The sequence below is a fragment of the Geotrypetes seraphini genome, chromosome 10, assembly GCF_902459505.1.
Source record: "Geotrypetes seraphini chromosome 10, aGeoSer1.1, whole genome shotgun sequence".
In the NCBI taxonomy this organism is placed as follows: domain Eukaryota; kingdom Metazoa; phylum Chordata; class Amphibia; order Gymnophiona; family Dermophiidae; genus Geotrypetes; species Geotrypetes seraphini.
This window is the reverse complement of record NC_047093.1, coordinates 55,929,422-55,955,806: the sequence shown is the minus strand read 5'-3', so window position 1 is coordinate 55,955,806 and position 26,385 is coordinate 55,929,422. Positions and strand designations below refer to the sequence as shown.

Below are 26,385 nucleotides of genomic sequence, written 5' to 3'. Positions count from 1 at the left end.
ATGGGTTTTTTCTAAGGGGCTTAAGGGCTGCACTCGGTGAGGACACCTGGGCTTGTTAACTTAGCTGGGATGGGGAATAGACATATTTATGTGTTAAATTCTGGTTTACTATGTTGTGCTTTAGAGATGGGAATATTTGGGGCACTGTTTATATGGGTCGGGGGAGGGGGACTGGGCCTCTGTAAGCCCTCCATGGTGTGGTGGTGGTATTTCAAGGGGGGAGGTAGGGTGGGGAGGGGTTGTGAGGGTCCTGGGAGGGGGGGGGGAGGGAGGGGATGTGTGTGGTGTTGACGTGGACATGGATGAAAGGGGATTGGATGGTTGGTTGCTAGGGGGAGGGCTGGGACTCCTGGCAACGAGTTTCTCTTTCTATGGTTTGAAAGTGGACATGAATTTTGTGTGGGATGTCCCCTAAGAGAGGAGTTCGCTGTGTGACGTGGAATGTTTCGGGAATCAATTCTCCTATTAAGAGGACTAAGATTTTACAACATTTAGCAAGACACCAGGCAGATATTGTGGGGTTGCAGGAGACTAAACTTAGTGAAGTAGAACATGGTAAATTGAAAAGGTCGTGGGTAGGACAATGCTTTTCAGCCTCTTCCCCTAAGGCAAAGGCCGGGGTGGCCTTACTGATCCACAAAGCGATACCCTTTGAACATTCCCGAATTATTTCAGATCCAGATGGCCATTATGTGATAGTTCAGGGCAAGCTATCCCATAGGCCGGTGCTTTTGGTCTCAGTATATGCTCCCAATAGTGCCCAACGAGCCTTTTACAAGAAACTTTTGGGGATTCTGATGTCCGTCTCTCTGACGCCGGAGGTCCCTATGATATTCTTGGGGGACTTTAATTCTGTTTTGGATCCCGTATTGGATTCTGTCAGGGGAGACCTCCGGCCGTCGGGTAGATCTGACAATGGGCTAAGGGCGTGGATGGATGCTTTGAATTTGGTGGATGTTTGGAGAACTCTGCACCCTGATGAAAAAGACTACACACATTCCTCTAGAGCACATGATTCTTCATCTAGAATTGATTTTGTCTTCTTGTCTCGCTCTTTCTTTTCAGCAGTATATACCTCAGAAATAGGTGCGCTGGTCATTTCTGACCACACTCCGGTGTGGATGGATGTGAACTTGACAGGGGGCCAACAGGGTGGAGGGGGTAAATGGAGATTTCCTGTAGCATTGTACTCAGACCCTGAATTCAAAACTTTCCTTGAGCAACAGTGGCGAGATTATGCAGAATTCAATGGGGAGCATATTGGGGATGGATGTCTCTTTTGGGAAACAGCTAAGGCGGTGCTTAGGGGTGCGGTGTTGGCATATTGCGCTCGTAAAAAGAAAATGTTGGCGGCCAGGATTCTGGCCCTTGAGCGCAAGGTTAGGGAGAGCAGGCTTTTGGCCCTGCGGTCCCCTACGGGATCTCATAAACGGGAATTTCAGATGGCGCAGTCGGCGCTCCATGCCCTTTTACATGAACGAGCCCAAAAGACCCTCTTTTACTATAAGTATAGGTTACATCGCTTTGGCAACAAGCCGGGTAGAATGCTGGCTCAGTTAACTAGGGCGCGGAGGGGGTCTTCTTCCATTACCTCTCTCAGGGAGGCCGGGGGACGACTAGTGACAGCACAATCCCACTTAGAACGGCTTTTTGTTACATTTTATAGTAACCTTTACTCGGCGGAGGTGGTGGATAAGGATGTTCAGATTCAAGACTACTTAGACTCTCTACCCCTACCGAGCCTTTCAGAGGAGGATAGAGACAGATTGGCCACCGTAATTACTCGGGAGGAGGTATTGGGGGTACTAAAGACTCTTCCTCTCTGTAAGTCCCCGGGCCCGGACGGTTATAGTGGGGAGTTCTATAGGATACTCCAAGGCTATGTGGCGGACCCGCTGCGAAACTATTTTCAACAGTCAGTGGATGGGGGACAGTTTCCGATGGGATCCAATCGGGCGTTGATAACAGTTTTACCTAAACCTGGTAAGGACCCGCTTCTGGTGGAGTCTTACCGCCCTATCTCACTTATCAACGTTGACTTAAAAATTTTAGCCCGAATAATGGCTAATAGATTGGCCCCTATGGTTCCATCGTTGGTAGGGGTGGAACAAGCGGGTTTTGTGAAGGGGAGACAGGCAGGTCATAATGTCCGTAAGCTCTTGATTGCACTGGCCCATTGCACTTCCCAGGAACAGCGAGCTCTGGCTATTAGTTTTGACTCCGAAAAGGCCTTTGACCGGGTGGAGTGGGCTTTTCTGTTCCCCTTGTTACAACGATATGGGATTGGGGGGTTTTTTATGGGGGCTCTACAAGCACTATACTCCAATCCGGAAGCTGCGGTGCTGGTCAATGGGCAACCATCCTCGGTTTTCTCTCTGCGGCGAGGCACTAGGCAGGGCTGCCCTTTGTCCCCACTACTTTACATCTTATTTCTAGAACCTCTATTATTGGGTATCCGCACCCATCCTTCGATCGTGGGAGTGGAGATGAGGGGCTCATCCTTGAGATGCATGGCCTTCGCGGATGATATCATGGTCCTCCTCACCGATCCGGTTGCTCATCTTTCCCCTTTGTTGGACCTGTTTGATTCGTTTGGAGCACTATCGGGTCTGAAGCTTAATGTATCTAAATCTGAGGCTTTGCCTATCCATTTAAGTATCGCGCATAATTGGTCAGATTTCCCCATGAAGGAGGCCTCCTTACAGGTAAAATATCTGGGAGTTTTCATCCCAGCGTCGTTATCTCGCCTATATGAGATCAATGTCCGACCCCTACTTCGACGGTCTATTGAGAGCCTCCGCCTATGGGGAGCTCTGCCGGTCTCCATGGCAGGTCGAATTTTCTTATATAACATGATGATAGTGCCGTGTTGGCTCTATTTGCTACAGACTCTGCCGCTTTGGTTGCGCCGGGCGGATCTAGATGAGTTATATGGAGCCCTGCGGATATTTTTGTGGAGGGGTCGGCGGCCCAGATTGCCCCTGAGTGTATTGATGCTACCGGAGGCACAGGGCGGATTCGGTCTTTTGGACTTACGAGCTTATAATCTAGCGTGTGGTATGAGACTGCTCCGAGATTGGTGTTTAGAGAGCTCTTCCTTCTTGACATTTACCGTTGAACGGGACTTTTTATATCCGGTCTCCGGATTGTTCTTGTTGCATGCCCCATCGGCCCAGTTAGACCTAATACAACGGAGACACGTGGTATGGGCATATATGAGAATCATCTGGAAATTGCTTTGTAAGCGTCTGAGTATACCTTACGATGCCTCTCCACTGTTGCCGCTTACCGGGAACCCCCTGTTCAGCCCGGGTAATGACAATCAGGTATTTCGACTTTGGCATTCGCGGGGAATTCGGAGAGTAGGAGATGTTCTTGATGACCATGGGGTTATTATATCCGCCGAGGGACTGGTGTCCTTATATGGGTTAGATCGAGTGGATACGTTTAGTTATGGACAGCTTCGTCACTATATTGCTGGGCTTAAGGGGGCTGACCGATGCGCAGCGGCGGCTAAGAGATTGGGTCGCTGCCTAGCATTGGGAGAGGATTCTGCTCCGCGCCTGCGTTTTTATGTTACTGAGCTGGGGCTGTTCTTGTTATCGGAGAGGGCTGTTTTCTTGGCTAGGGCATGGAGCGCTGACCTGAACTGTACTATTACACCCCATTTGCTTTCCCATTGTTTTGGTTTCCTGCGCTCCCTTTCCTGCAATATGATACACAGAGAACAGGAGTATAAATTCCTTCAGCGAACGTACATCTCCCCTCGGAGAGCTTACAGAGCGGGCTTTGCGGAGCACGAGCACTGTCCCAAATGCTCAGTGACTCCCGCCACCCTGGGACATATGTTCTGGGGATGTTCTCTCATACGGGGTTTCTGGAAGCGAGTGTGGGCTTTTTTGTCCTCCCTCTCCCTTACGCTCCCAGCATGTACCCCGGAGGTAGCACTGTTCTACGACGGAACGGCTCTCTCAAATTGCTCTGGGGGACAAAAATTGTTGGTGTTTAAGGCTCTACTCCTGGCTAAGAGGACCATCTTAATATTTTGGCGGGCTTCCTCTAGCCCATCCTTTCCCCAATGGCAGGGGTCCCTATTTGAAATGGCGCTGATCGAGCGTAAGATGGTGGGGTCCCATGACGAGGGTAGGTGGGCCAAATTTCAGGATGTGTGGGAGGGGTACTGGATGTCCCTCTCTCATAGGGAACGAAGCATACTATTGAATAATTGAGCGATGGGACACTGAGGTGGGGGTGGGGGTCCGTGAGCTCTGTACTTCACAGGGCCTGTGCTGGGACGTATGTCCTGATTCCTTTTCGCACTCTCTCTCTTATTCTCTTTCTTTCTACACTTTACTTGGTATGTCTTCTTGCCAAGTGTTATGCACCACACGGGTCTGGGTTTGGGTTGGGGTTGGGTTTGGGGAGTTCTTGGGGGGGGGAGGGGAGGAGAAGGAATAGACGGGAGGTTCACATGGAGGGCGGATTGGGGTTAAGAATAAAATGCTGTATTGGGCTGTTTTGATGATATCTATTCATGTATTGGCGATGCTTTTTGGGTTTTGTTTCAATTTTGATGTTGCTGCCATATACAAGCTTGATGTTGTACTGTCTGATATTTTTTATGCCCAATAAATAAATATTATATAAAAAAAAAAAAAAAGGAGCTAAGGAAATTTTAGTATTTGTAGGCATCCTTAAAAAGAATGCATTTTAGGTTACTTTTGAAATGTTCTATGTTTTATCATTATCTACACTGAATTTATGAGGCTTGTGTGGGATAATGTGTGTCTTGCTAATTTTTAAGCAAGGGACGTTTTGGGTCCAAAGGGGTGAAGGAAAGCCGACAAATATGTTCCTAACTTTGGGCCAAGATACCAATAATGCTTCTCGACATTCATTCCTACCAGAACACCTGGCCTTGATTACACATGCAGAACACTGATAAATCCTTTGTAAATACAGGACCACATACTAAAAGTCCTAATATACACAAATGAAACTCTAAGATGCCAGGCTCTGTGTGTAGTACACACCAGACAAACAGAAAGAAATGCATTTCTTCCTGAACAGTGCAAAATATAGACAGCAGATGTCAATTCTCAAAACTGACAAATTTCAATTGCTAAATCTATATATATAAAATCGGAGGTATGTAATGTAATGTAATGTAATTTATTTCTTATATACCGCTACATCCGTTAGGTTCTAAGCGGTTTGAAGAAAATATACATTAAGATTATAAATGAGAAGTAAGAAGGTACTTAAAAAATTCCCTTACTGTCCCGAAGGCTCACAATCTAACTAAAGTACCTGGAAATTAATAAAGAAGAGAAAATAAAGATGGTTGAAAAAAGAAAAATTCTATGTGAATTTATAGGATGGAAATTAAACTGACAGTGAAGAACTGTATGAAAAATACATATGGAATGCAGTTAGAGAGGGTAGGTTACAATCTATTTATGGTATTTGTTTAATTGGAAGGTGTTAAGGTGGGTAATTTGGGGGAAGGTTATCTGAAGGTAGGTGAATCTTCTGGAGGTAAAAGAGGAGGGGTTAAGATATTTGGATGAATTTTTTGAAAAGCAGGGTTTTGATTTCTTTTCTGAATGTTTTGAAGTTGTCTGATATTGTCATAAGATTGGAGATGGAATGGTTGATTTTTGCTGCTTGTGTTGCTAGAAGGTTGTCAAACATTTTCTTGCGTTGTGTGCCTTTGAGTGGGGGGAAGGCGAAAGGGTTCGATGTTCTTCTGTGTCTTGAGGTGGAGATTTGGTTTAAGCGGTTATTTAGATAGGAGGGGGAAGAGCCGTGTAATGCTTTGAATATCAGGCAGTAGAATTGTATGTGTGTATGTATGTGCCGCGATCACGCAAAAACGGCTTGACCTATTTGAACGAAACTTGGTATGCAGATCCCTCACTACCTGGGGTGATATGTTCTGGGGGTCTCGCGGCCCACCTGCACACATAGGCGGAGCTACAAACAGAAAATCGGATTTCACCCATTCATGTCAATGGAAAAAATGTAAAACACTGTGGGACCGATTTGAACGAAACTTGGTATGCAGATCCCTCACTACCGGGGGTGATATGTTCTGGGGGGTCTCGCGGCCCACATGCACACGTGGGCGGAGCTACAAACAGAAAATCAGATTTCACCCATTCAAGTCAATGGAAAAAATGTAATAAGCTGTGGGACCGATTTGAACGAAACTTGGTATGCAGATCCCTCACTACCTGGGGTGATATGTTCTGGGGGTCTCGCGGCCCAACTGCACACATGGGCGGAGCTACAAACAGAAAATCAGATTTCACCCATTCAAGTCAATGGAAAAAATGTAAAAAGCTGTGGGACCGATTTGAACGAAACTTGGTATGCAGATCCCTCACTACCTGGGGTGATATGTTCTGGGGGTCTCGTGACCCACCTGCACACATGGGCGGAGCTACAAACAGAAAATCAGATTTCACCCATTCAAGTCAATGGAAAAAATGTAAAAAGCTGTGGGACCGATTTGAACGAAACTTGGTATGCAGATCCCTCACTACCTGGGGTGATATGTTCTGGGGGTCTCGCGGCCCACCTGCACACGTGGGCGGAGCTACAAACAGAAAATCAGATTTCACCCATTCAAGGGGGGCAAAAAAAAGGAAGGGAGGCCTACTGCTGGACAGGGGAAACAGAAAAGAGGTACTGCTGGACAGGGGAAGAGGTGCTGATGGAGGGGGGGCAAAAAAAGGAAGGGAAGCCTACTGCTGGACAGGGGAAACAGAAAAGAGGTACTGCTGGACAGGGGAAGAGGTGCTGATGGAGGGGGGGGCTAAAAAAGGAAGGGAGGTTTACTGCTAGACAGGGGAAACAGAAAATAGATACTGCTGGACAGGGGAAGAGGTGCTGATGGACGGGGAGGGGGGGGAAGGAACATAGGACTAATTCTGGACAGGGGGATCAGGAAACAGGTACTGCGTGGTGGACAGCTGAGGAGAGAGAGAGAAAGAAAGAAATACACACACACACACACACACACACACACACACATATTCTAGCACCCGTTAATGTAACGGGCTTAAAGACTAGTTTAAAATAAAATCATTATTCCTACCTTTATCTGGTTATTTTATTTTTCTAATCTTCTTTTCCCAGTCTCTGACTGCACTTCTTTCTGTCTGTGCTCTTAACTGTTTTTTCCAGGGCCGCCTTATCCAATTGCTGGTTTTCTCTCCTTCATTTTCTGTCCTACATCCATCTTTGACATTAACTTTTAACATTCAACTTTCTTCAATTTTTCTGCTTCCTTCTCAGTTCTATCTACTGTTCTATGTCTTTCCTTCCCATCTATCCATGTGAACCATCTCCTCCCTCTCTCTGCTCTTCCCCTCCCCTCTATCCATATGTACCATCTTTCCTCTGTTTCTTCTCCCCCATTCCCATCTTAAACAGTATTTTTCCATCTCTCCCCTTCCTCTCCATCCCTGTGCAGCATCTCCTCCCTTTCTCTCCCCCTCTGGTAGTCTGACATCTTTCTCCTCTCCTTCCCACAGTCTGGCATCACTTTCCCTTCCTTCCCTCCTCCACCTTTCTGGTCTGGCATCTCTCTCTCTCTCTTTCTCTTCCCCCTCTTCCCTAACTCTCCCTCCTCCTTCCCTTCCCATGTCTGGTATCTCTCTTCTCCTTTCCTTCCCACTCTACTCCACCCCATGGTCCGACATCTGTCTGCTTCCCTTCTCTCCCCCCATGCCCTTCCATCTGTCTCCTCCCCTTCCATCTCTCCCTCCCCTTCCATGCTCCATGCTTCTTTTCCCCATGGTCAGACATCTGTTTCCTTCCCTTCTCTCCCTTCCATCTCTCCCTCTCTCTCCATGCTCCTTATCCTTCCTCCCTCCCTCACTTCTTGGTTTGTCATCTCTGTCTCCTTCCCTTCCCTCTATGCTCCGGCATCTATCCCTTCTCGTCCATGGTCTGTCATCTCCTTCCCTTCTTTCATGTCCTCTTTTCTTCCTTCCCTCATATTCCTTCTTTCTCCCTCTCCCCAGTCAGGTGCAACAATTTTCTCCCCCTCCACTCCCCTCTCTCCCTGTCTTTATCATCCTCCTCAGTTGGCAGTACAGCGTTCACAACTCACAGCTCTTTTTGGCTTTGGGCTTTTCTTTTTCCGGGTTCTACCTTTGTAGAAACAGGAATTAGGCGGGACCAAGCAAAGAGAAAAGCCCAAAGCCGACAAGAGCAATGAATTATGAACCCTGCTGCTGCCAAAAGAAATTCCTGATGCTGGCCCTTGGAGGCATCATCGGAGCACTGCACCCTCTTATGCGCTGCAACAGGGGCGGACTGCCCCCCTCTCCCCATAGAATCTTTTTTTTTTTAAAGTTATATATTTTAATGGTGGTAGGTACCTGCTGTGCTGAGGCAGTTTACCAGCTCCAAAGCTGCAATGTTATGTCGCCCAGTCTCTCCCCCACTGTATCTTCTGCACAGCCACTGTGAGTAGTGGCAGGCTTGAGCCGATGGGATTCTTGAGGGGGGAATCTCAGCCAAAGCTCACTAATGGGAGAGCTCTTACATCCACCTTGTAAAATTGTCCTTTGGATAGAAAAGTCATGGGCATTCTGCCATTTTTGCCTCATGTGTTTGCAGTATTAAAAATCTACTTGGGATTGATATTCTGTGAATGCTATGCTCGCCTTTCCCAGGCATATTTGCATACTTTTGATTTAGGAAAAGAGTGATACTGTAATCTCTTGATGCAAGAAGAAAATTGTTTGCTTCTTGCTTTGCACTCTCGAGGAAGGCACTTAGGGGCTCCTTTTACGAAGCCGTGTTAGCGGCTTTATTGCAAGTGACTTTTTAGCACGCTCTAACTCCCGCACTAGCCAAAAAACTACCGCCTGCTCAAGAGGAGGCGGTAGCGGTTAGCGCGGCTGGCAAATTAGCGCACACTATTACGTGTGTTAAACCGCTAACGCAGCTTCGTAAAAGGAGCCCTAGGTTACTCAATAGCTTTAGTTCAGGGGTCTCAAAGTCCCTCCTTGAGGGCCGCAATCCAGTCGGGTTTTCAGAATTTCCCCACTGAATATGCATGAGATCTATGTGCATGCACTGCTTTCAATGCATATTCATTGGGGAAATCCTGAAAACCCGACTGGATTGCGGCCCTCAAGGAGGGACTTTGAGATCCCTGCTTTAGTTCATGTTCTCCTGGCAATAACACTGAGAGCATTTTGTGCACTTAGGACATCTTTCCATAAGCTCAGATCTTTGACATAAAACTGATAAAACAGAGGTTCTTATTTTATTTTATTTTTTTTTTAATTCTCTTTATTCACCAGTCATATTTATTTTTAATGATTGTTTCAGAGATGAAACTTTCTTCACACTTTTATGAAGCTGTGTAAATAACTTCTTTGTTATAATTTTGTTTCTGCCTTTTGTGTTGTAAAATGTGGTGTTAGAATTTTTTGTGTTTGGCTCTTTTTTCTGCTTTGAAATCCTGAAGTTTAGTAATCTCTCTTTTTTAAAAAAAAAAAAATGAATATTATATTCAGTATTTTTTCAGTAAGCCAGACTCCTGCTGGCATTTACTTCATCTGTATAAGTGCAATAAAATCTTGTTGGCATTAAGCATTTATAATGTAAGCATACAGCTCATTTGAAAACACAAATGCACTTTTTGTCAGAATTTTCTGTTGGTTTCTGGATATGTTAGAAGTGAACAGAAGGAAAAAGCAGCAGTACATACATTGTTACTTGTTCACTGTTCTCCCTCTTCAGGATCATTAGTGTGGGTATCTGGCACTGGCACCTTCTGTCAACTATTAATGTTACATATGCAAAGTGTTTTTAAAATTATGTGTTTGTAATTCATGACCCTCAGAGGGGTACTCATTGTATTTGGAGAGCAAGACTCAAATAACTGTGCATGAAATACCAATTTTCCATCACAAAGAATGCTCTTACTCCTCTCTAACATGCCCACATCATTGTCAAGCCTTATTATTGTAAAGGTAAAAAGCCAAATACACTTTTGAAAATATTACTGTAAATAGCAACATGTTTCCCCCTTACATAAATTCACCTCTGGGAATACTTCCTTGCAGTCCAGCTGAGTGCACACATGATGGAAGACTGCATGTTCTTTTATCTGGACAGAGAGGAACAATCTTAACCTAATAGATAACTATTTACCCATGTAAATAACTTTGAAAATGATCTTTTTGATACCTGCCTGTAGTTTCACACTGGGGAGACACATATGAGTGGTGAAAGAACTCGGATCTCACATTGTATCTTATGTGTAATGGGAAGTGACGGTCCCTTACTGCATCCCCTAGCTTTGTCGTATTACTCTTAATAAAGCCTATCCATCTTTTAGAAAATAAATCTCCCCAAACCAAAAGCTCTAAGCATAACAGAGTCTTGTCTCTAAAGACAATAATAAGTACTGTTATACATTTCATACCGTCTCTTCTTCAAAGTAGAAAATCATATTAGGTTGAAGACAGCAGGCAGGGGATTTTTCTGGTGTACTTTTGTTGATTTATGCTACCCTGCCTGGAACATAAGGAAGTTGTTGTTTTCTAGCCCATGAAAAGTTAGCATGCAGTTGGTGCTTGGCACCAGCCTGGAATGGCAGCATCATTGCTTTATGCCGCCACACTGTGACATTGTGCTACCATTAACTAGGTTGCTTTCAGTCCACTAGCAGCACAAGCTCAGAAGTTTTCCCATTGTTTTGATACTCATAGGTCCATAGATGTCAAATGCAGCCTCCAAGGAGCATGGTTTTTATTGATCAATAACTGCTAAAAGCCTGTACTGTGCTAAATCTCAAGAAACTTGCTTCATGCATTACTTTGAAACTAGGGACTTTTCAATTGGTTCCTTCTTCTGTAGAGGCCAGGATGGAATGACTTCTGTTCTGCAGCTTATGATTTAATGTCTACCCATCTCGATTGTATTAAAAGTACAGAGAAAATAACGGATGTACCACAAATTTTATCTGTGTGTTCTGCATTCAGACAAAATTACATACTCGCTACTGTATGGCTAAAAATATACTAGGTTTTGTCACCAACTCCCTTTGCTCTAAGTTCGTCTTCTGCTGTGTTTGTCACGTTTGTTTCTCTGTATTTTTTTCTTTTTTTAAATGTTTTTCAGTATTGACTTCCTTAGTGTCCTATGCTCAAACCCATAATTATTAATGCTTTTAAACATCAGATTGAGTTCTTCTCAATGTCTGCTTGTCTATTTCCATTTTATATTGGGGTTCTATACTAGAGAATGACACGGTGACAAAATTCATCACCGTTCCCGTCCCCGCGGATAACCGCGGGAAACCATCTTCATGTCATTCTTTAAAGAGAGAGGGAAGAATCAGAGTATGAATGGCCACAACCACTGACCCACAAGCTTTACTTTGAAGAATGCTGGTGTAGAAGGACTGAGGTTGAAATAGACACTAGAAAATGACATGGGATTATTTCCCGCGGTTATCCGCAGGGATGGGAACGGTGATGAATTTTGTCACCGTGTCATTCTCTATTTTATGGTTCTGTGCTTTCCAATTGACTGTTGCTACTGTGGACCCCACAGTGCAAAAAATATAGGTTTACTGCCCTTTGGTGGGCTTTTACAAAGCTGCACTGCGAAGCGGTGAACTACCCATAAGAGCAGAATATATGGCTTGGTATTTAGCGTGCGCTTCTCGGCAGGACAGCTTTGTAAAAGGACTCATTTGTTAGGTTTGGACACTTTTCTTACATTTTTGGTACACTTTGCTGAGGTGTGTTTTCTCTTCCAAGCTTGCTGTAGCCAGTTTTCTGAAGATGTGTAGGAGGGCTTGGAAGTCTGCTATTGTGTTTTTGTTGACAGCTGTGATCATGGACAGCAGTAATATCTAGTAGTTCCTGACTTATTCCAGAATACAATTAAAAAAAAAAAAAGTAGTTTATCTAATCTGTGTGTGGTTGTTTGAGTGGTCCTTTGCACATATCAGAAGCGATACACACAGAACTGTAAACCAGTGGCCAATGGCTAGTGGGCCCAGTTCTAAGTCATTCTATTGAACATTGACTCTCTACTTACTATTACATTATGAAGACACTCTTTACTACCCAGCTGTTTCCAGTTTATCAAAATGTTCTTTATCCCAGGACAAGCAGGCAGCATATTCTCATGTATGGGTGACGTCACCGATGGAGCCCCGGTACGGACCACTTTAAAAGTGCATCGCCACTTTAAGACTTTAGAAAGTTTGCTTGAACCGCCCGATATAGGGTACACGGTCCCTCAGTTTTCTAGTTTCCGCAGAGCTAGTAAGACGCACTTTTGTTGAAGTTTCTTTTTCTCTGCTTGCCTTCCCGCTCTCGCGGATTGTGATTTGAATTATTTTATTTTTATTTTTTTTCATAATTTTTTTCTTTTTACATAATACTTTCTTTTTTATCAAACTCTGGCCCGTGGGCCAAATTTGACCCGCAGGATACTAAAATTTGGCCTGCCAAACAATTCTTGCCGTCGTTGAGATTTGGCCCGCCATTCCTTCCCTCCCTCCATTAGGTGCAGCACAGCTCCGCCAATGTTAAAAGGAGCTGTATCAAAATCGGAGCCCTGCTGCTGCCATTTCCTCAGCACATTCTCTCAGCCGCGGCCCCGTACGTCAGAGGAGGGGGCGGGACCGAGGCAGAGGAAATGTGCTATGGCAGCAGCAGGGCTCCGATTTTGACGCGGCTTCTTTTAACATTGGCAGAGCTGCGCTGCACCTGATGGAGGGAGAGAAGGAATGGTGGTTGTGCACTGTTGGGCCCCTCTTTGGCCTCAGACCTTCTCCTACCTCAGTATCTGCACGTTATGGATGCTCCCTCCTGTCTCAGACAGCTGGGGGGAGGTGCCTGTCTTCAGCTGCCGGGATGGCGGGAGGGAAGAAGAAAGAGGGGGCCCTGGCAAGCGAGTTATAAAAAGACAACCAGAGCCTGGGACCCCAGCATGATCTGAATAATAACAGCCAACAAAAGGTAGAAAAAATAAATTCTATTTTCTGTTTTGTGATTACAATACGTCAGGTTTGAAATGTGTATCCTGCCAGAACTGGTGTTAGACAGCAGGTGTGAACTAGGACCTAAAAGAGAGGAAAAATCTATTTTTTTATTTAGTTTGTTTACATTACAGAGCCGGTGTGGGGTTGGAGAGGTTGTAACCTTTTATGCTTCTACTAAGTCTAAGGGGTCCTTTTATTAAGGTGCGCATTTAGCGCGTGCTAAACTGGTTAGCGTACCTTAATAAAAGGACCCCTAAGTATCTTAATAAAAAATTTGGCCCGCGATTTAGCCTAGGTTTTAGGTTTTGGCCCCTTATGTGATTGAGTTTGACACCCCTTGTCTCTAGCCAGCTGCATGCTTCACATTCTGTTCATACCTTTTTCTTGTTGGTGTTAATGCTATAAACCTCTTTGCACAATACAATTATCGATATCCAAAGTAAACTGGTCTAATTTTCTTTTTTGGAGCAATCAGAAAATATAACCATTTGTCAGATTATAGGGGGAAATGAGGGAAGCATTTTGATTTCCCATTCCATTGAAATCCTTTTAACTAAAGGAATGACTTTGAAATATAGAAGTGTTCTTATCTAAAAGAGTGCTTGTGAACATGAGGCAGAGTAAAACAAATCATTTCCATGTAAGGTGGCTAATTACAACTGGATAATTATCATCAGAGCAGAAAAGACCAAAGTTAGTAAGCTTCCTGATATGCATATTTGTAAGTCACTCCTACATAGCTCCCAAACCATGCTACCTTTTGACTTTTTTTCTTTATCTGTGACATCTGCTTGGAACTTGTCCCTTCTGTGATAGCATGCTCTGTGCAGCTGTTCAGACCATCCGCTATGGGCTCTAAGCAAGTGTGTCCTGTGCAGACGGTCCTTTTGATGTGTGATGAAAAAGATTTAAGCCACTGGGGGTATGGAAAAAGAGAATGCATCCGAATATCAATTAATCTTTTCTGAACAAAGCTTGTAGCACGTGGTGAAATAGACTCTTCGGTGAAGCTCTCTGGATAATGTATTCTAATTAGAGGACCGACTGCTTCCACTGTTTGGTTCTATTTCTGCTGGTAAAACCTGAGATCCCAGGAGATCCAAACCATAAGAGTCAGTTCATAAAGAGCTTATTTGGTCATTAGATATAACTAAACTGAGCAATTTAAACTGATCATTTCTTGTGGATAAATCGCCAACATATAGGTGCATGTTGGCCTCATGACTGATTTGAATGGAGCCCATGGTGCATGACTTCCCAAACCAGTTGGCCTTTCAGGAAATCCACAACAAATATACAGTATATGAGATAAATTACCATACTTTGGGGGATCAATATATGTACATTTGTCTCATGCATTTCATTGTAGCTTTCCTGAGATTTTGTCTGGCTGTGGGGTTCTCAGGACAGGTTTGGAAGCCCTGCCATTATGAGTTTTGTGGTTAGAATAATGTGATAACCACTTACGTATGAGAAAATAGATGATAAAACTTTAGATTAATCCCAAGAGTCTGTGAACAGTGGAAAAACTTTTCATTATTCCTGCTTTGTAACTCATTTTGTAAAGCATTCTGGGGCTTGTAGTCTGCTTTAATCAGTAAAAAAGCAAAATCTTTGGGGTGGCACATAGTTTGAAATTTTCAGTTGCTCCCAAGTTTAAGCAGTATGTGACTGAACTAATAGAGCAGTGGTTCTCAACCTTTCTTCTTTTGTGACACACCTAACAAATAAGGTCCATATGCACGACACACTGAATGCTACAATTCATAGCTGAACAAAGAAAAAACTCTATATATCATTTCACTGCTGCTGATAGTGATGCAAGAGAATTACAGATGTAATGGTAGTGAATGCTGGGGTAAAGGAGAGGGTTGAACCATTGGTCTGTAACATTTTCACTATACAGTGGTACCTTGGTTTATAAGCATAATTTGTTTCAGGAGATAATGAAAACCCAGACGATTCGTTCCACAACCCAAAAACTCTGTGACCAGTGTATTTATTAAAAAAATATACCTCATATACTAAAATGAGTCTTTCCTTTATTTATGGAAGCAAGTGAAATCGCAGCTCTTCTCCCAAGCCTCTGCCGTCCACCAGCCTCCCTTTCTACAGCACGCCGACCCCACATAGCCAGTCTGGATGTTTGAAGAGCGGACTGTAAAACAGTATTTGAGAAGAGTGCCATTCTGATAAACGATCACATACACGGGACGATGAGCGCATCATCAACATTGTGTGTGCTTACACGTGACATTCGCGAATGTGCTCGTTTATCGGGACTGCGTTCGTCTTGCGAGTTAAAGTTTGCTGGAGTGTTTTGCTCGTCTTGCAAAACACTCACAAATCACGTTACTTGCAAACCGAGGTTTGACTGTATATGTAAATTGCTTTGAATGTGTAACCACAAAAAGGCGGTATTCAAATCCCATTCTCTTTAACTTCCCTTCTAGTTGAGGCTAATGACAGGAGTATGGACTAGGGCTGCCCGATTCACCGATTCAAATCGATTCACTGATTCACTTTAGTGAATTGATTTGTATTGATTCATTGTCTAATTCGGTGCCAACGCATGCCCCCCCCCTCTCTCCCTCGGTGAGACCTGCCATACCTCCAGGCCTCCTAAAGCAGCAGCCGCAGCAATGGTGGCAGTGACCAGTCTCTAAATAGGCTGTTCACAGCCTGCCCTGCTGGGGCCTTCCCTCTGCTGCATCATCAGTGACGCAGCAGGCCCAGGGGGGGACTGCTGCCAGGAGGGTGGGTTTGAGAGGGAGGTGATCAGGTGGAGAGAGGAGTGGGAGCTGTTCAGGGGGAAGGACCAGTTTCATTTTTGGCTTTGGTTTCTACCAAAAACAAGCAGCCAATTTCAATTGTAGCTTTGGTTTTGGCAGAAACCGAAGTTCCTGATTTTGGTCGGGCTGTACTCTGAATATACCCTGTTAGCCCCTAAGCCATAACTGCCTATTTTGTGGGTAGAAGGGGGGGAGGGGTTGGAATTGGTGCTTTTATGCAATTCATATCAATATTAAACACTTTACCGGATAAGGTAATCGCATAGATAGGACTGTATAAAATACAATCCTTCTTTATGCAGTTCGCTTTAATTCTGCACTTAATATAGCTGAATATCACACTTAACCGGATAGGTTTAACTGGCTGATATGCCAGGATATTCAATGCCAGTGCCTGGACATGGCCCGGCATTGAATGTTCAGGGATAAAGCTGTCGATTGTCAGCAAAACTCTTACCGTCACTGGCTGAATATCTACCCCAGTGTTTTCTCCTAAGCAATGAAACTAATTGGCTGAGCAAGACAAAATTAAATTGTGCTTGTTAAAAAAAAGAAGAAGAAGAAGCCAAGGATTTCATGTGAATTAAGTAAAACATTTAACACGCCAATGCTTAAGTAAAACTAGTTTAGGCTAACTGATTGCAGTTCTGATTTTTCTGTATTAAAGGGCTGGGTTATTGAGGCCTTTCCCAGAACACGACATCAGGTCTTAATGCTGCAGATGACGGGCATCATTCCAGAGCATGTTGGTGAGTTAGCTAATGAGAAAACCGTGTAACATAGGCGGACACAAACATGGGTGGCATTGTGGCACTGTACGTTTTCACTGTGTCGCCTGAATGACACACCTGATTTCTTTGGCTCACATCGCAAAAAATTCTAGGATTTTAGTATGTCCTTCAAAACTCGGCACAATAAGTCCCTGAATGCCTTTTAACAGAAAGCAGGTAGTAAATAGAACTAAAACAAAAAAAAAAAAAAAAAGAAAATAAGATGATACCTTTTTTTTATTGGACTAAGATTATATTTTTTTGACTAGAAATAAACAAAGGATGACAAATGTCTGAATATAAAAGTGAAACATAAAAGCATTCCAATGACAAGCTCATGGGGTAAGGTAAGGTTGAAGGTGGGAAGATGAGAAACAAAGATGGGTGATCAGAAGGTAACAAAGCAGTATAATTTTATGGTTATAATGCGATAGGAAACCCAGATCTTTGTTAACATACAGTATATACTTGAACATAAGCCACTAAATTTCACCCAAAAAAGGTCAAAGCCTTGGTTTATATTCAAGTCTCCATGGTGTTTAGTGTTTTGACTCTTACCTTCCTCCCACAGTTGACATCGTGGGCAGCAGGACAGCGTCTCATTCAGTGGCATCCCTGGATCACCATTCTGTGGTGGTACGGTAACTTTCCTGGCTGATGCTAACAGCATCTTGGTTGGCCAGTGTGCAGTAGTGCTGCTTGATTTGCCAATTCGAATAAACTCACTGATTCAGTGACTAGACCTGACATACCTACAGGGCTTCCTAAAGCAGCAGCAGCAGCGGTGGTGGATAGCTAGCAGAGGCAGGCTCTGAACAGGCTTGTTCACTGCCTGCCCCACTGGGGCCTTCCCTCTGCCACATCACTGATGATGTGGCAGAGGGAAACACTGGCAGGGTAGGCCGCAAACAAGCCTGTTTAGAGTCTGCATCTGCTAGCCGTCCACTGCTGCTGCTGCTGCATTAGGAGACCCAACAGTATGTCAGATCTCTGGGGGGGGGAGGGGTATCAATCAGCAAGTGCTCCATAGGGGAATGGAAGGGACGGAAAGCTGCCATACGGGGATAGGAGGGAGGGACGGAAAGCTACTACACAGGGCGTAAGAGAGGAAGAATTGTTGGGCATGGGGTGGAGGAAAGGAAGGGAGCGCAGCAAAGAGGTAGAAAGGGGTGAGAGGGAGAAATCCTGCAAATGATGGAGGAGAGAGAGATATGCATGTAGAAGAGAGTGGGAGAAATGTTACCTATAGGGTGGAGGGCAGGGAGAGATGGTGCAGGGGGAGAGAAATATTTCACATGATAATGGAGGAGAGGATGGGGGAGATGCTGCATGAAAGGGAATAGAGAGGTTTGACTAAGGGCAAAAGAAAAAGAGAGAGAGATGGTATGCAGCAGGAAAGAAATATTGGCTATAGCAGTGGAATGAAAGATACAGAGATGGAAGATGGATGGTGAGCACAGAGAGAGAAAAAAACGTCAAATAGGCAGGAGACCCTGGTGAGCAAGTTAACAGAAGACAAACAGAAAACAGAGCCTGGGACCAACATGATTTGAATAATAAAATGATCAGACAACAAAAGAAAAAAATTATTTTCTATTATGTCATTACAATATGTCAAGATTTTAAATGTGCATCATGCCAGAGCTGGTATTAGCGAGTGTGAACTAGGACCTAACAGAGAGAGGAAAAGTCTTTTTTTGTTTGTTTACATCACTGCACTGGTATGAGTTAGAGAGGGCAAAGGATGGGTGAAGAAGCTACCATATAAACCTGCCAGGATATTTGGAAAAAAACAAAACACCCAATTGGACAGGAAAAATGAACTGAATCAAAAAATCAATTCATTAGGCTGAAACATATCAAAAAATTTTTCCCCTAAATTGGGCAGCACTAGTGTGGAGGCCTTGAGCATCTGTGTATGCTCAAGGCCTGCAGGCCCCAACCCTTCCCCCAACTTCCATCTAAATCCACACATAAACACATCATATGCATTTGTCATTCTTGGAATCAGAATCTGCTGTATGCTTGTTCACCTTTTCCTTTGATCTCCAAGGTGCTTCAAAAGACTCACATGGACAAAACACAAATAAACTTCATAGAGACTGACTGAATTTTGTATTCAGATTTTGATACCAAAACCGATCTAAAATCCGGATTTGGGTTTTGGCTGAAATGCTCATGCATTTTCTGCTGAATCTGAAACTTCCCCTCCTCCCCACCTGCACACCCTTCAGTCAATCACTACCTCCACACCCCTTTCTCCAGGAAAAAGGTAGGTCCTCCTTGATTTGCCTGTCATCCAACCCCAATCCCCTTGCTATCCAACTACCTGAAAGCCCTCCCAGGGCTTTCCTTTAAGTGGTCTGCTGGTGTAATGGCATTTTCTGGGCAAGAGCGATCACTAGTCACTCTTACTCCCACAGGTTCCTCAGCCAAAGTGGCTGTCGAGACTGTTGCGGGAGGTCCTAGTGGCCATCTTGGGACTGAAAGCAGCATTGGTGGGAGCAACTGGAGATTGCTCCTGTGTATGCTACTTCTAATCCCACTATGGCTGCCAGGACCTTTCACAGTATTCTCGGCAGCCATTTTGGCTAAGGAACCTGTGGGGGTAAGAGGACTCTCTGTATGAAGCCACTAGATCACCAGGCCATTTTTAAAGCAAAGGTAAGAGGCCAGAGGAGACCTCTGGTTGGTGGGAGGCTAAGATGGGTTGGCAGGCCAGTTGGCTGTCTTCCAGGGGGGGGGGGGCAGAGGATCTGTGAACCATTAGTTTTGGCCAGAACTAAAACCATTGGTTTCAGTCAGCCTCTAAATCCTTATAGCTCCTTGTTGGCCAAGAAAAATCTGGTTTCTGTCTTTGCTAAGTCTATCTATAGATAAACCAATACCATTGGATCAACACCTAACACTTCTAATACAGGAAAAGGATCAAATGTTACACCCCAATCTCAAGCCCTTAACTTTGACCACTTGGAAATTGAGCCTTTATCTATCACAGAACCAGTAAAACAAGTGCTTTTGGCTTCAAGAAAGCTAGCAACAAGTAAATCATATCTTTGTTTTTCTATCTGCATTTTTCTACCTGGGCTTGAACTCAAAATAAAGATCTCATTACGTACCCTCCAACAACATTCCTTACATATTTGCTTCACTTTTCAGATCAGGGTCTCAAGACATCTGTCTTTCTCTAGTGGCCATATCAACTTATCATTGTTTTCTTCAGGGCAAGTCTCTTGCCATTTATCCCATTGTCTCTCGCTTCATTAGAGGTGTGGCCTACTAGTTAGAACTGCTTTCTCAGTACCCTGAGGTTGTGAGTTCAATCTGTTCTTATACCACTGGACCACTTGAACAAACAAAATGAGGCCTTCAGCTTGGAACGTACCTGGAATGTGCCTGTGTTCCTCAGTTCTGTCCATAGAGAAAGTATAGTTGCTTACTTGTATCAGATGTTCTCTGTAGATAGCAGGAGAATGCAGCCACAATCGCCCTTCCCCCACCCTCTCAAAAAAAAAAAAAAAGGGAAATGAAGACATACCTTATGTATGTCTGATATTGACTGAGGGAAGGACGGGGATCAAGGCAGCACAAGAACTCCCACACAGGCTCAGGGAGATTTACTTAAACCTTTCTGAGGAATCTGAGCTCTAACTGCCCAAAATTCAATGTCATTTAACTAGCCAGGAATGGCTCCTGTTCCATTAAATAGCATTTGGCCAGCTAACCACTAATACTGAGTGAGCCAGCTCTCTTAGTAACTTAAACTTGGCCAGCTACATCACGTGATAGCCACCAATTAAGCGCTGACCGGCCAGGTTTAGTGGCCAAAATGGGCTGCGCAAGATACATTTTTATCTTTGGCTGCTATAACTTAGCTGGCCAATGCTTAAAATTGACTTAGCTGGCTAAGTTTGAACTGGCCAAAGATAGACCAGATATTCAATGCTGGTCACCAGAAACAGCTCAGAATTGAATATCTGCGGTCAGCGCTGACTGCGGGAGTTAGTCGGCCTCCTTCCCAAAGTCTCAGTAATGGCCCCAGAGGCTCTATCAATGATGTCACCTGGAATTCTCCTGCTATCTATGGAGAAACCCTATTAAAAGTAAGCAACTCTGCTTTCCTAGGGCAAAGTTTAGGTGGGGTTTAGACACACATTTTAGGTTTTGAAAATCCAATTTATGTAAATTTTTGTGAAAAAGAGCTTACTGAATATAAATGTAGTTTCAGTATTGTAATTATTGAAAGGACAGTATGTATATACTGTACATTTCATTTGAAGTTTGGTGTAACTTGTGTGCAGACTTGCTGTACAATTTAGATAACCTTTTACAAAATTATCATCCAAATAAACCATGCCACATATAGTTGGAGCAATAAGACACATCTCTAAATATCTGTTTCTGTTTTGATTAGTGATACTGGATGCCCCAGACAATGTCTTACTCGAGAGGAATCCGGGGAAAAGAATTGACCCCACCAATGGAGGTATGCCTATAGGCAAAAAGGGGTTCTATTTCCTTTCTCTGAGATGAAATGCATAAGTATCCTGTGACCAACTAAATTACTTTTCTTGGATAAACGCTATATAATAACATGAAAATATTACCAGGAATTGTACGGTATTGCACTGAGTGGATGAAACCAGATACATCTCTCTCACTTTGAATTCCTCTAATTTAGAGAGATACCATACAGCCTTTCACTGGCCAACTGATCCTGAGATTCAGCAGCGGCTTGTGGTGCCCAAAGGAGCATCAGAAGGCGAGGCAGGGAAAAGGCTCCTGGACTATCATCGAAACCTTCCCGATATCCTCAATACTTACAGCAAAATCTTCAGGAAGATTAATGTAGACCAGCCATGCATAGATGCCTTTGCTCAAGGTATGCTTCTAGTAATCGGAAGTCAAAGCAAATTGCAGCTAAGAGAAGTGTACAAGGATGGAATGACTAAGTGGCTGATTGTCTGAGCTGTTGTTCTTTATGAAAGTCATTTGTTGGACAGTACCATCTATAAGTGCACAAAAGAACTTTAAATTCTTTATGCATCTCCACTATACTTTGGAAGTAAGCAGTTATTTTTTGGTGTTGCAAATTTCTTCTACTCTTTTGAGCATCTAGCACAATCTAGATAAGCCTCGTCTGGCTACACCATCATGAGACTTTTTTTTCTCTGTCCTCACTTATTCTAGTTATTACAGTAACAGCTCTTGGACTGCAGTCACATACCAGGGCTCCTTCAGTTTAAGAACTTTGCAGTTGTGGTTCTTGTGCTTGGTTATTAGATGTCATTGTAGTACAGTGACTGGTACTTCCTCTCCTCTCCCCTCCCCTCTACATTATGCTGCTATCATCTAGTGGTGCATTACCTAGACTATCCACTTGTTTGAGATAAACCTGACCTTAGCAATCCACTAATTTGTAGTCAGTGTCAATAAATTGTATATAAAAAAGGCATAAAATACCTCAAATAAACTTAAGTAGAGAATGACATGGTGATAAATTCATCACTTCTCGTCCCCATAGATAACCATAGAAAATCATTCCATGTCATTCTGTAGTGTCTATCTCAGCCTCGGTCCTTCTATACCAGCATTCTTCAAGGCAAGGCTTGAGGGTCAGTGGTTGTGCCCATTCATACTCTGATTCTTCCCTCTCTCCTTAAAGAATGACATGGGCATGGTTTCCCATGGTTATCTGTGGGGATGGGAATGATGATGAATTTTGTCACCGTGTCATCCTCCAGGGGAAGCTGCCATGTGGTAAGCTCCTGCCTGCACATTAGAGCCTTCTCTACTTGGGGAAGGGGATATTTTGGTCCCTTTCTGCTGGCAGGAGAGGGTTGTACTGTGCACAGGTGGGTGGTCTGACTATGTGCAGGGGAGTCTGACTGGCAGGGGTATCGGGCTGTATGTGCAATGGGGGGAATAACACTGAATTCATAGTACTCCAAAGCTATGCTTGCCCCTAGTGCAGGCACTTAGGTGTGCCTAGAAGCAGATCTAAATTCCAATGTCTGGGTTTTCCTCTACAGATGTGCATTCCATTTTTCATATAGGGAATCCATATATTGGCTGTGGTCCTATGCTGCCCTGCCCCACCCTGCCCCTTGCCATCTCAATGCACTTAGCTTCCTAAAGTATGAAAGGCCCCTGTCTTAAATGGTGTTTAAAGTCTGGGCTTCTCCAGATGTTTAAATGCTGCCATTTGTAGATATAGGAAAGCCTCTAAAAAAAAAAAAAAAAGGCCAATGTGCTGAAATACTTGGCTAAGTAAGAGGCTGTGGCAAAAAGTAAATAAAATGCTAAGAATTATTAAGAAAAGAATAGAAACTAATGCTTCTGTATAAATTCATGTAGTGACTGCACCTTGAGTATTTTGTGCAGTTATGGTTGCCTCGCCTATAGAAGGTTCTAAAATGAGCAACCTAAATGTTTATTGGTTGATATTTTTATTTAATATGCTATGTTTTATTTTTATACCACATATAATAATTTATAAACAACAAACAGATTAAAACCAAAGGGTTGCAATAGTTCCCCTAAAAAGAAAGCCTAAACAGGTAAGGGATGTTCCATCTGGAGAAGAGATGGTTGAGGAGGCATGATGGAGATCTGTAAAATAATGTATGGGGTAGAACAGGTACTGTAACTTATCCTTTCAATTAGTACCAAGTCTAGAGGAAATGTCAGGGAGCTAATAGAGTACTTTAAAAAAAAATGGAGAAAATATATTTTTACTTAGTACACAGTTAAATTGTAGAACATGTTGCTAAGTGATGTGGTGCAAGCAGTTAGCATAGCTATATTTAAATAGGGTTTAGACTAAGTTCTGAGAAAAAAAAGTGCATAAGCCACTATTGGTCATGTAGTCTTGATAAACATAAAACATGATGGCGGATAAAGGCCAAATGGCCAATCTAGTCTGCCCATCCGCAGTAACCATGATCTCTTCCTCTCTCTAAGAGATCCCATGCACCTATCCCATGCCCTCTTGAATTCAGACACAGTCTGTCTTCACCACTTTCACTGGGAGACTGTTCCATGCATGTACCACCCTTTCTATAAAAAAAATATTTCCTTAGATTACTCCTGAGCCTATTACCTCTTAACTTCATTCTATCCCTCTCATTTCAGAGCTTCCTTTTAAATGAAAGAGACTGGACTTATGCACATTTATGCCATGTAGGCATTTAAATCTGTCTATCATATCTCCCCTTTCCTGCCTTTCCTCCAAAGTATACATATTGAGATCTTTAAGTCTGTCCCCATACGCCTTATGATGAAGACCATGCACCATTTTAGTAGCCTTCTTCTGGATTGACTCCATCCTTTTTATATCTTTACTAGTCTTATAGCCCGTTACATTAACGGGTGCTAGAATATATGTGTGTGTGTCTCTCTTTATTTTTTTTTCTCTCTCTCTCTCTCCTTAGCTGCTTTCTTTCTTTCTGTCTTTCTTTTTCCTTGGCTGTCCATCACCACCCCTTGCCTGCTCCCCCTGTCCATTCTCCCTTCCTTTTACCTCCCCTGTGTCCAACACCACCCCTTCACAGTTCTCCTTATGTAGCAGCAGCCCTTCTCCCTTTGTTTTACCTCCCCCTGTCCAGCAGCACCTTCCTTCTCCCCCTGTCCAACATTAGGCCTCCGTTCCTTTTTCTTCATCCCCCCCCCGTCCATCAGCACCTCTTTCCTTCTCCCCCTGTCCAGCAGTAGGCGTCCCTTCCTTTTTCTCCCCCTCCTTCTTATCCCTATGATACACTTACCTTTCTCTGCCCCTGATCAGAGGTTCCCGACAGCCGCCCAGTTGCACCCATTAGAAAAGTTCCCTCTGCGGCATCCCGCACCCCTCCTGACGCGACTCCTGCTGTCTTTCTTTCTGTCTGTCTGTGTCCCTGGCCCCCTTTGTCTGTTTGTCTTTCTGTATATCTCCCTGCCCCTGTGTCGTTCTTCTTTTCTTTCTGTCTCCCTTCCTCCCTCTGTCTGTCTGTCCAAAGCAGCATTCCCTCCCCCTCCATTTCCCTCCCCCCACATCAGTTCCCTGTGCACCTGCCCGTGTCTTTCTTCTTGTCTTTCTGTCTCCCTTCCTCCTTCTGTCTGTCTGTGCAAAGCAGCATTCCCTCCCCCTTCCCTTTCCCTCCCCCCACACCAGTTCCCTGTGCAGCAGCATTAGCGTTTCCTCTACCCCCTTTCCCTTCCCACAGTCGCGACTACAAACGCGGTCCCGAGTCCTTTGCCGCCCCCCCCCCCCGCCTTTCCCCCGGGCCTGACTACACATGGCGATTCAAGCAGCGTGTGCATCAGTCTTCACACGCTGCTTCGGGTCCTTCTACTGCCCTGATTTACTCTGGCACATCCGGAGCAAATCAGGGCAGAAGAAGGGCCCGAAGCAGCGTGTGAAGAGTGCTGCACACGCTGCTTAAATCGCCAGTCGGGCCCGCGGTAAGGGAAGAGGGGGGGCGGCAAATGAGTCGGGTCCCGGGCAGCGGAAAGTCGCTGGGCTCCTCGCTGGGCTCCTCGCTGGGTGCGCTGAGTGGCCGCGATCCCTCTCCTCCCAGACCCCCCCCCGGGAGGAACGGAGATCGTTCTGCCCTGCTCCTTGCCTTAGTATATTTTTAATTTGAAAGACACGGTGGCGGCGGCTCGTCTCAAGATCCCCGACTGCATTGGACTTCCGACGCAGGTGGGGATCCTGAGAGGAGCCGCTACCTCGTCTTTCAACTTAAAAATATAGTAAGGCAAGGAGCAGGGCAGACCAAAGAACAGCAGAGTCTGGTGCAGTTCGAGAGAGGAGCCGGTAGCATGCAGAGTGAGAGGCGGGGGTGAGGAAGGCCGCCGCAGCTGTGTAAGTTTTTTTTTTTTTTTAAAATTTGAAAGCCGCCGCCGGGGCCCGCATGCGCACTCGTGTTTTCACGACGGATCAGGGAACACACCTTTTGAGTGCGTATGCGCGGCCTAGCATTTTATTATATTAGATGAAGGTGTGGTCTCCAGAATAGTACACAATATTCTAAATGAGGTCTCACCAGAGTCTTATACAGGGACATCAATACCTCCTTTTTTCTACTAGCTATACTTCTTCCTATGCACCCTAGCATCCTTCTAGCTTTTGCCGTCACCTTTTCAACCTGTTTGGCCACCTTAAGATCATCACATACAATCACACCCAAGTCCTGCTCTTCTGTCATGCACATAAATTCTTCACCCCCTAAACTGTACTGTTCCTTCAGGTTTTGCATTTCTTAGCATTACATTTTAGCTGCCAAATTTCAAATCATTCTTCAAGCTTTGCTAGGTCTTTTTTCATATTATTCATACCATCCAGGGTGTCTATTGCATATTTTGGTATCATCCATAAAGAGGCAAATCTTACCTGACAGCTCTTCAGCAATATCATTTATAAAAATGTTTAAAACAAACAGGTCTAAAACAGAATCTTGAGGCACACTACATAGAAACATAGAATATGATGGCAGAAAAGGGCCATCGACCCAACAAGTCTGCCCACTCAAGAACCCTCCCCCTTAAGCACTTCCTCGAAGTGAACCCACATGTTTATCCCATCTTTTCTTAAAATCGAGCACGTTGCTGGCCTCAACTACCAGAAATGGAAGATCATTCCAATGATCAACCATCCTTTCAGTGAAGAAATACTTCCTAATATCACCATGAAATCTCCCACCCTTGATTTTTAACGGATGCCCTCTTGTTACCGTAGGTCCTGTAAGGAAAAAGATGTCTTCTTCCACCTCAATACGGCCAGTAACATATTTGAATATCTCTATCATGTCTC

At 44.2% G+C, this 26,385-nt stretch overlaps 1 protein-coding gene across 7 annotated transcripts in view; it reads left to right on the top strand.

Moving 5' to 3' along the window:
- The window catches only part of AK8 (adenylate kinase 8), a 226,705-nt gene that overhangs the window by 33,601 nt on the left and 166,719 nt on the right, over positions 1-26,385 (top strand). For 6 of the 7 annotated variants that reach the window (XM_033962215.1, XM_033962212.1, XM_033962218.1 and 3 more), the window contains 3 exons: positions 16,493-16,574; positions 21,010-21,081; positions 21,277-21,477. In XM_033962215.1, the coding sequence (XP_033818106.1) occupies positions 16,493-16,574; positions 21,010-21,081; positions 21,277-21,477 (355 nt within the window). The remainder of the gene's footprint in view (positions 1-16,492; positions 16,575-21,009; positions 21,082-21,276; positions 21,478-26,385) is intronic. The other variant, XM_033962214.1, reaches the window with a different exon arrangement.